Genomic DNA, 9068 nt, shown 5'->3' with positions numbered 1-9068 from the left:
AGAAGTTAATAATAGAGTGACATATAGGGAAAAAATATATACCTATCGCGAACTATATACTACAGTTAGTAGTATTTCAAGTTCTTCCATAAACTGTAACAAATGTACTATACCAATACTACGAGTCAACAATGGAGGGGAGTGGTTAGGGATATGGGAGCATTTGAGCTTCCTTCTCTCTTTTTTTTTTTTTTCTTTCTTTCAGTTCTTTGTGTTTATTTCTTATCTGGAGTAATGAAAAGGTTCTAAAAGTTGAACAAAAATTAATTGTGGTGATGGATGCACAGCTGTATGGGGGTGCTGGGGGCAACTAATTGTACACTTTGGATCTTTGGATAATTGTATGGTATGTGAACAATCTCAATAAAAATTAAAATTAAAAAAAAGCATTGAAACAATTATTTAATCATGTTCATTATAAGGTTTCAAAAATCAAGGCATAAACTTTGCACAAAGAGCAGACATCCAAAGGGAGGCAATTTCATTCTTGACACATAAGAGAAGGAATTTCGTATTTAGCTTCTTCTTTCATTACTTTAGCAACTGTATAATTGACTTGATTTTTCAAAGCAGTTTTATTGAGATATAATTTATTTACCATAAAATCCACCATTTGAGTTGTAGAGTTCAGTGGTTTTAATATATTTACAGTTGTTCAATCTACCACCACAATCTAACTATAGAGCATTTTCATCATCCGCCCCCAAAAAACCCATATTTATTAGCAGTGATTGACTTGATTTATTATCAATAAGTTTTTTCTACCAATTTTTGAAACATTCTGTATCAGAGAAGCTTCACTTCTGTTATGACCATGTTGAGACCATGACAGTTTCTTGTCTCTGCTTCTTCTTATCAACCCCTTTTCTTGTTTTATATCTGTACATCTGTGGTTATCTGTTAGCTTGGCCCCTGCTTTATGTTTTGTCTTTATCCCATTAAGATAATTTAAAATACTGACTCTTCAGTATGAGAATTTGCAATGCTCATGGAGCATTTTGCTGCAATTCTCTTGTTTCTATTCATCCCCAAGACAAAACTCATTCAGCCTTGTCAGGTGCAGGAAATGAAAACCATTCCATCCAGGTTAAAAAACACATCCCACATTTATAACTTGGGCATAAAAACACATTTATTGTTCCCAAATGTTAACATTTGGGAGCTTTAAAAAGCACACAGCAACACCATATACAATCTATAAAATATAAACTTTAACGGTCTCCTATAAAGATTTTAACATGTAATACACTGAATTATTCCATGGTTTTGAATGATACAAAAGATGAAGCCTCTTAGACAAATTTCTCCTACTTTTATTTTGAGAAATAAATTATTTATTAGAACCACCATGAGTAAAGTTCACTGTGACCCGGGAGAAATTTCAGTAGCGATTTGTGTTTTACTTATACAAAGAAAGTAAGACAGTCATTTCAGCACACTGCATTTCCTGGAGGAATAAATCAAGTAAGGATTATAGAGAAAGAGGAAAGTGATCAGATAAACTACATCTCCAACTAGATGCCATAACAATGACAGGAAAAAGGCTAGGCAGAGACCATAGTATAGATGGAGGCAGAAGGGGCTTTGAAGACCATTCACTCCCAACTCTTGTTTACATGTGAAGGCTCAAAGCCTTCTGAGGCCCAAAGCCACTAGCCTGGTCAGTTAGTGGAAGACAGTGGCTATAAGACTATCCAAAATAGAAGCCTGGAGAATAGAAAACAATGAAGCAGTTACGTTGGACATCACTGCACATCCACACAGGTGGGCATGGAATCCAACCAGGAAGACCTAAGGCTCCAAGCTCATCTAGAAATGAGGCAGGGAGAGAATTACACAGCCTTTGAGAGCAGAGGAGGGGCAGGGTTAGCTTTGTTCTCAGGAGAGCCTGTAATGATTCTTAGCCAGAATCTAAGAGCTATAAGAAAGCAGCAGCAACAACCCAGTTGGGTGAGGCTGGAGCCAGAATAGACTCTGGAATTGAGGCTGTGAAGGAGGCGATAGATGCACTATTTCCACCCCTGTTGTGTAACAGGATTGCTTTGACTGCACAATCCAACTGCTCATCAGTTGTCCAGGAATAAAGCATCTTGCCTTATCCCTGCTGCTCCAATACATAAGGCTCTAGTGGCTAAGCCCATTGTTGAAAGCTTGGATTTCACCCAGGACACGTTTCTAAAATAGCCCTTGTAAAAGGGAAAAATCAACAATGTGGTATATTGGTCTCCAAAAGGAAACATGTTCTCAATACCAATAAGACAGAGTTTGCTTCAGAGTTGTTAAATTCCTTGCTTTAAGTGGATTTTTAATGCATACTCCACTTTTTTGACATTTCTGTCTTGTAGCAGGATTCTTACATTTATGTAATCAATGATCATGTAATAGCAGAACCTCCCGTTCAATCTTGGGCAGAGAAACATGAACACAAGGCCAGTTCCAATCTGTTAAACCTCACTGTGTCCCAACTCCTCATCAGCAGAAGGAAGAGCTAGACAGACTGTGAAGCCCCTCCTAGCTCTAAAACTTGCGTTCCAAGATACAATCCATCAAACTTCCAGGTTCATGCCACAAGCATTTATCGAGACCACTGAAAGTCTATTTGTTGATGTCAGGGTCACATTGCAAACAAGACAGATTCTTCTATTGAAGAAAGCATTATCCTATGGGTTAACAATGGATTGATACAAAATTTTCTCCTCCTCTTATAAGATGTTAAGGCATAAACTGGAGGTATCTGGAAAGGATTAACAGAAATACTCAAAATATGAGGTACCAGAGAAATCCCTTTGTTTTGAATATAAAGAACCCCTTTTTGTCATCCTTAAGAAAGTAGGCCAACTGGTTGGTTACATTAAAAGTTGATCTGTTTTTCTCCCTAAAAAATGCATACAAATTCCACTTGATAATAACCCAGCCCCACAAATGAGTACTTTATCACTTAGTTTTAAAAAATACAAATATGAGAATTAGCAATCTTGGGCTATTTGAAAAGCAACAACCAATCAACAAATCCCATCAATGAAGACAGCTAACAAACCCAAAAATCATTTTCAAATTTATCACAAACTTTGGTGTTCTGCACCAGTGAGGTAGTTTGAAAGATTAAATTTAAAGTTAACTAAGCATGGACATTACTAGACATCCACACTACATCTCACATTTCTCCGGTGAAACACACCTACTGGATAAGATAGGGATCTCCCTTTTAACCCTGTGCATATATTAAAGGCTCACCCATCAACCCAGAAAGTTCCACACTTCGATTGTTTTCATAGTAGTGGCGAAGGATTTGCATTAAATCATCCAGCGTCCTTTGCCTTAGTTTCCTTTTCCACAGAGCTAAACAAGCTGGCCTTCAGGAGCATTGAAGCAGCAACCTTCAACGTAAACATAATGAAGCTAACTGATTACTGATGATTTTGTATACTTCCAGGTGCAAGACAAAGGAAATGACCCAGCCTGCACTCCGTGTGTAAGAGAAAGGGAGGGGAAAGAAAATCCAACTCAACCAGCATAAATGCGTATTTCCTCAAGGCTATAAGCCCTGTTTCTCTTGCAGTGTTTTAGATTTTGTTGTTGTTGTTGTTACTATTTTGCTTTGCTATTTAAAACGATGTGCACTTGCATAGTAAATGGGTACCTTTAAAATAGGGAAGGAAACCTCCATCAAATCGTACCAGGGCATACAATATATGGCCCACTTTTCTGCTGTAGCAAATATTAATATCAAAAATTCTTTTGCAATCTGTAGGACTATATGGAACTTTGAATATATCATGCAATCTGGCATGGCAGGAATTAAGGCCTCTAGAGACCCTATAAAGAGATAAGCCCATCAATATGTATTTTTAAAACAGTTTTTGTATATGTCAAAATTAAAGGTGAGTCTGTCTAGATTTTTTTTTTAATGGCAAAATTAGATAAATTCATAAGGACAGAATTTTTCTCATTTTTTAGTGCCCCTGCTTTACTAAGCATGAGTTTGAATTGATAATCCAGTTGATGCTGGGTGGCACTCTGTGATGGCTTGAGTTATGACCCCAAATTTGACATGTTCTTGGTCTTAATTCCTGTGGGTGTAAATCCACTGTAAATAGGATCTCTTAAAGATGTTATGTTTAGTTAAGGTGTGGCCCAAAAGAATGAGGGTGGGTCTTAATCCAGATTACAGTAGTCCTTTATAAAAGAAGAAATTCAGAAATAGAAAGTCCTAGGGAGGAGCTGGAACCTGGAAGTCAGTGGAATGGGAAGAAAAAGAGAGGACATCACTACATGTATTGCCAGGTGACAGGAAAGCAAAGGAACACAAGGATTTCCGGCCAGCCAAAATGCTACCAACCCTGGAAGCAAGCTAGCCTTCCAGCTTCTGAAACCGTACGACAGTAAATTCCCATTGTTTCAGCCAACTCATTGTGGGGGTTTTTGTTTTAACAGCCTGGGAAATTAAGATACCCTCTCACTACTGAATGGGAAATTAAAATTCATGCCTAAGTGAAATCACAATAAACTGTGCATCACAGGACTTTAGTAAACTTCTCCATAGGAATGAAATCATGGGTTTTGTAATAATTTAAAGGCCTTTGGTTGTTGTGGTTATTTGTGCTTCACAGCTTTGTTCTAAAGGACTGACCTCACAAACTGGGGTGTAACTTTATTCAAATGGTGCTCCTTTTACTTTATTTTGTCCAAAAGGACTTTATAGTGGACTTTTCTGCATCTTTATAATTTGTTGTCTCCTGTTCCCTGCTTTGACAAAAAATTGATCTAACGTTAAGAAGAACTGAGAAGGTTCACTTTTTTTTGCAAAAGAAATGCTTTCCTATTCAAGACATCAACCAATACAATTTTGTTTTGCTATTGTCAAACCCAATCTGGGATTCAGCCCAGGGCTTGAGGTTTTAAAAATCAGAGTTCTGAAGACATATTACCACTAAGTTAGGATGCAACTCAAATGAAGTTGCCCACAAACACCTAGCATGGAAGAGGCGTGGAAGCAAACATCTACAATGGAGATCATATAGAAACTGGGCATTCTTCTTACCTACTTACTGAGTAGTAACTTAACACTTAGTGACTCTCAGAAACCTCCCTCTGACTTGCTCCCTACAAACCTGCCCTCAGGATTGTTGATTAGTGGGGTGGGACATCAAACATAGCAAATTGTCTCCATCTGAAAGTGGTTCTTCCCTTATAATAGGTTTTGTCCTATGGTATACTTTTTAAAATTCATGGCCTAATGGCAAAATTTGTTTGTGTGTTCACCTATAAATGCATTCATTTAGCAAGTACTTATTGTGAGCCAACTAATTGCCAGTTGTGGATCCAGGCAGATGCACTGTGAGCAGAACACAGCTCCCTGGAGAGGGTACTTTCTTTCGTAGCCCATCTTACAACAAAGAGGCCATTTGGGAAGCAAATTAAAACTATTTATGTTACCATGAAAACTTTTTGGAAACTCAATGTTCCAAAACATGTGCAAAAAAAAAAGCATGTCTTCTAAACAGATCTCCTTCTCTATAGCAGATGAACATATTCCTGAGCATAAGTAGAGATGAGAAGTGCTCTTGTCCACATGGGTTTCCACATGGCAGATTCATCCTATTTCCAAAACTTCATAAAAAATCTGCAATATCATATAAAAATGCATTGGTTGGTACGACCTAAAGGATCAAATTATCTAAGTAGTGAAGTAACATTATTCACTAACATTATATTACTAACATTATTTACCAACAAATGGCAAATTATTTTACATGCTGTCTCCTATATGTTCTGGCTGGGCTGAATGACAGCTTTCACACTCAGTCAACACCACCTAAAACTATCATGATGTTTAGGAAAAGGGTCTAATTTTTTTTTATTGTGGCAACACACATTACACAAGATTTGTCATTTTAACAATTTTTAAGCATAGAATTCAGTGGCATTAATAATACATACAGTGTTGTGCTACCATCCACTACCAAAACTTTTTCATCACCCAAAACAGAAACTGTATTAAAGGGTCTAAATTTTTTGGTAGCTGTAATTGTTTTTGGAACACATAAATAATTCTAAAGCTTTTCCTGACCAGTAAAACAATTTAGACTTCCTAAATGAGGAAGGTTACTATGAGCCTTATTTTCCTCTCCAGGCTCATCCTATAGTCATCAACTGTATTTTTATTTACCACAGATAAAACATCAACAGTTGTCACCATAAAGAATACTTTTCAGCCATAAATTTGATGCCATAGTCAGAGAAAAAAAATAAACTTATTTAAAATATTTATTCTCTCAAGGAGATTTTCTCTTGTCCTCCTTTATGCCTTCTAAGAGTACAATCATCTAAAAATGAGAGTTTTGTGCTCTGGAACACCATACTTCCCTTTGTGCTCTTCAAATAATTTCCTTAGCTCCTCCATATAGGTCTGATGCAGCTCCTCAATCTGCTCTGAGGTTGGGTTCAGAGTCTGATGAACAGGGATTGGGCAGCCAACTGCAAAAACAGAGAATACATCATCCATGAGAAACCCAAGCCACACCACCACCGACAACTGTTGCTAACAAAGAGTTCTAGAAAGACCTGCCAATCAGAATCCGTTCGGGCCCAATCGTGCCAATCCTTTTTTCATTTTACTGGTTCCCGGTAGTAGTCACACCATCCCACTTGATAATAAAGAACTTTCCTTCTCAGCAGACTCTGTATTGTCAGTTCCCTGGTGGTTTTGACTTCGAGTTAAATGAGCTACTGTGCTGACTGCAGCTGTGAGGTGTCTGGACATAGCTGGGTGTCCACGTCACCGGCACTCTCCCTCTGGCACAGCTGACAGCCAGACCACAGTGCCCTATTATATACTGACTGTGAAATCTTTGACTCATGTGGCTTCAACCCCCCATTCCAACTCTTTTAATGGTCTTTCTAAAAAATAAAAAATATGTATTTTCACAGCTAAGTATCTGTATTAAGGAAACACATGCAATTATGAGGATTTCAGTGTTTGTAACAGTGAAAAATCGAAAGCTAACTAAAAATCTCAATGAAGAATTATTAAATAAAACATTCATTCAATGGAATCCTAAGCAGCCATTTTTTAAAAGTTAAATAACATATGCATGTAGACACACACATATATAGATGTCTAAAAATGGGGGGAAGCAAGCTGCAAAAAAATATAGTATGGCTCCATTTATGAAAAAAATTCATATTTCCAGGTGTATATATAAGCATTTAATGCATAGAAAAACGTCTGGAGAGGAAGATGACAAACCCATAACAGTGATTACCTCTAGGGAATGAGGTAGAGATAGGGAAGCTTTCACTTCATCTATATTGTATGTATTTTTTACAAGAATACATTTGTCTTACCTATATGATTACAAAAAAAATGAATTAATTTTTTAAAAATCTGGCAATTTCTATACATATTTTTAAAGGTGTTTATATAAGACATTTTTTTTTTCTCACTTGTCTCGAATTTTTAGAGAATACAAAGATACAGTTAGTTTTGGCACCTGCTCCCTGGGTCTTCTCTGCTATTCACTGCACCCCTGCGCCCCCTACTGGTCACATGCCGCTGCTGATTGCAAAACGTTGAAAACGTGCAGGATAATCAACCACCCCCAAGATACAAACTGCTTCTTCTTATTTTTTATTAGTTTGGACATGAGGTCATGTGGGGCTGTAGGTGATAGAAAGGAACTCGCAGGAGAAGGGGTTTCTCTTGTCCTGTCATAAGTCACAAAACGCACATGCAAGGCTCAGATTCACATCTGTAACAGAGGGTGGTTAGTTAAGGGAAAGCCCAGCAATTGTTAAGTCACTGAGAACAAGGTAATGATGAATGACATTTATAGGAGAGGCAAGGGAGCAAAGAGAAGGAAGTGATACACACACATCCATGCATACATGTCACACATACAGTATAATATATCCTTACTGCAACATTAATATTTTCAAATTGCTAAGTATTAAACCAGATATAGCCTCAAGAAGCTCATGTGCAATTTTCTTTGATAGCTTGGATGTCAAATTTATGTATAATAGTCATCAGTCCTTTGTAGTTCAACATAAAGGACTAAACACACGACCCTGTCAGTTGTGGTTGGAAATATGGACTAGAAGAGGCTAATACGGTTAGGGATGGAATCAGGAGCTGGTGTGACCCAAAAAGCACCAGGCTAGACCAGGTCTAGCTCTAGCTCACCAAAATATACACTGAGCAAGTTAGCTTCCTCTCTGGCCTTAATTTTCTCATTTACAGAATAAAAGAGTAGAACTTGGTGATCTTGCAGCTTCCTTCCAGCTGTGAACATTGATGTTGTCTGAGGGAAAAATTGAGGAATCAATATGTAAACTGAGAAATCTACTAGCATATTCTTAGTTGTATAGACAGAGCTTCTGTTTTCTTAGCGCTTTTATAAGCAGTGAAATTTTCCCTATGAGAGAGGTCGAGTATAACTATTTGGAGTGGGAGTGGGGGACTTATAGACACATGGGTCTAAGAAGAGCCACACAGAAGTGTGTTGGTCCCAGCTTACATTAATTAGGGTGTGTGAATTCTGAATTACTAATCAAGTCTTCTTTTCTAGCAGTTATTCTACAGCTAATTTTACTGCTGTTATTTTCTTATTAATAGCTTTATTATATTTCAGATGGTTCTTCTAGAGAGTCCAAAAATGCCTACATATACTGAATTTATCATCACAAGATATTTTCTCCTTAAACTGTGACAGGCATAGTAATACTAGCCTTCCTCCTATTTACGTGTAGAGAAATCAAGGTACTGAAAGCTCCTACACAATTTGAGAGCTGAAAGCAGATGAAATTAAGATTTAAACTCAGCATTCCAGCCCCTCATTTCTAAATTGACCCAAACTAAATTAGAGAATAAGAAACCTTTCTCAATGGCTTTTCAGGGGTAAAGGCAGTGGTAACCCTCATCCTGACTGATGCTTTTACCCAAGAACTCAAGGAATCATAGCTCACAGAAATGAAGCTGAAGACCCCTAAGCCATTAAGTGGGAAACAACCTCCTGTTGTGAATTTAGTTCCAAATTGAGCTACTTGGAGGCTAAATTGCTTCTATA

At 37.5% G+C, this 9068-nt stretch overlaps 1 protein-coding gene across 2 annotated transcripts in view; it reads right to left on the bottom strand.

Moving 5' to 3' along the window:
- Window positions 1-386: 386 nt before the first annotated feature.
- MOGAT1 (monoacylglycerol O-acyltransferase 1) overlaps window positions 387-9068 on the bottom strand; it is a 28723-nt gene continuing 20041 nt past the window's right edge. Inside the window, exons 6-7 of one of the 2 annotated variants that reach the window (XR_005218866.1) lie at window positions 3235-6477; window positions 387-2734 (exon numbers count right to left, since the gene is read on the bottom strand). Coding sequence is in view for 1 of the 2 variants with exons in the window: in XM_037850036.1 (XP_037705964.1) it covers window positions 6323-6477 (155 nt within the window). In the remaining variant the exon portion in view is untranslated. Of the gene's footprint in view, window positions 6478-9068 lie in introns of both variants that reach the window. The other variant, XM_037850036.1, reaches the window with a different exon arrangement.

This window comes from Choloepus didactylus, chromosome 9 (assembly GCF_015220235.1).
Source record: "Choloepus didactylus isolate mChoDid1 chromosome 9, mChoDid1.pri, whole genome shotgun sequence".
Classification (NCBI taxonomy): Eukaryota; Metazoa; Chordata; class Mammalia; order Pilosa; family Megalonychidae; genus Choloepus; species Choloepus didactylus.
The sequence above is the reverse complement of the archived record's forward strand: the minus strand, read 5'-3'. Positions and strand labels throughout refer to the sequence as shown.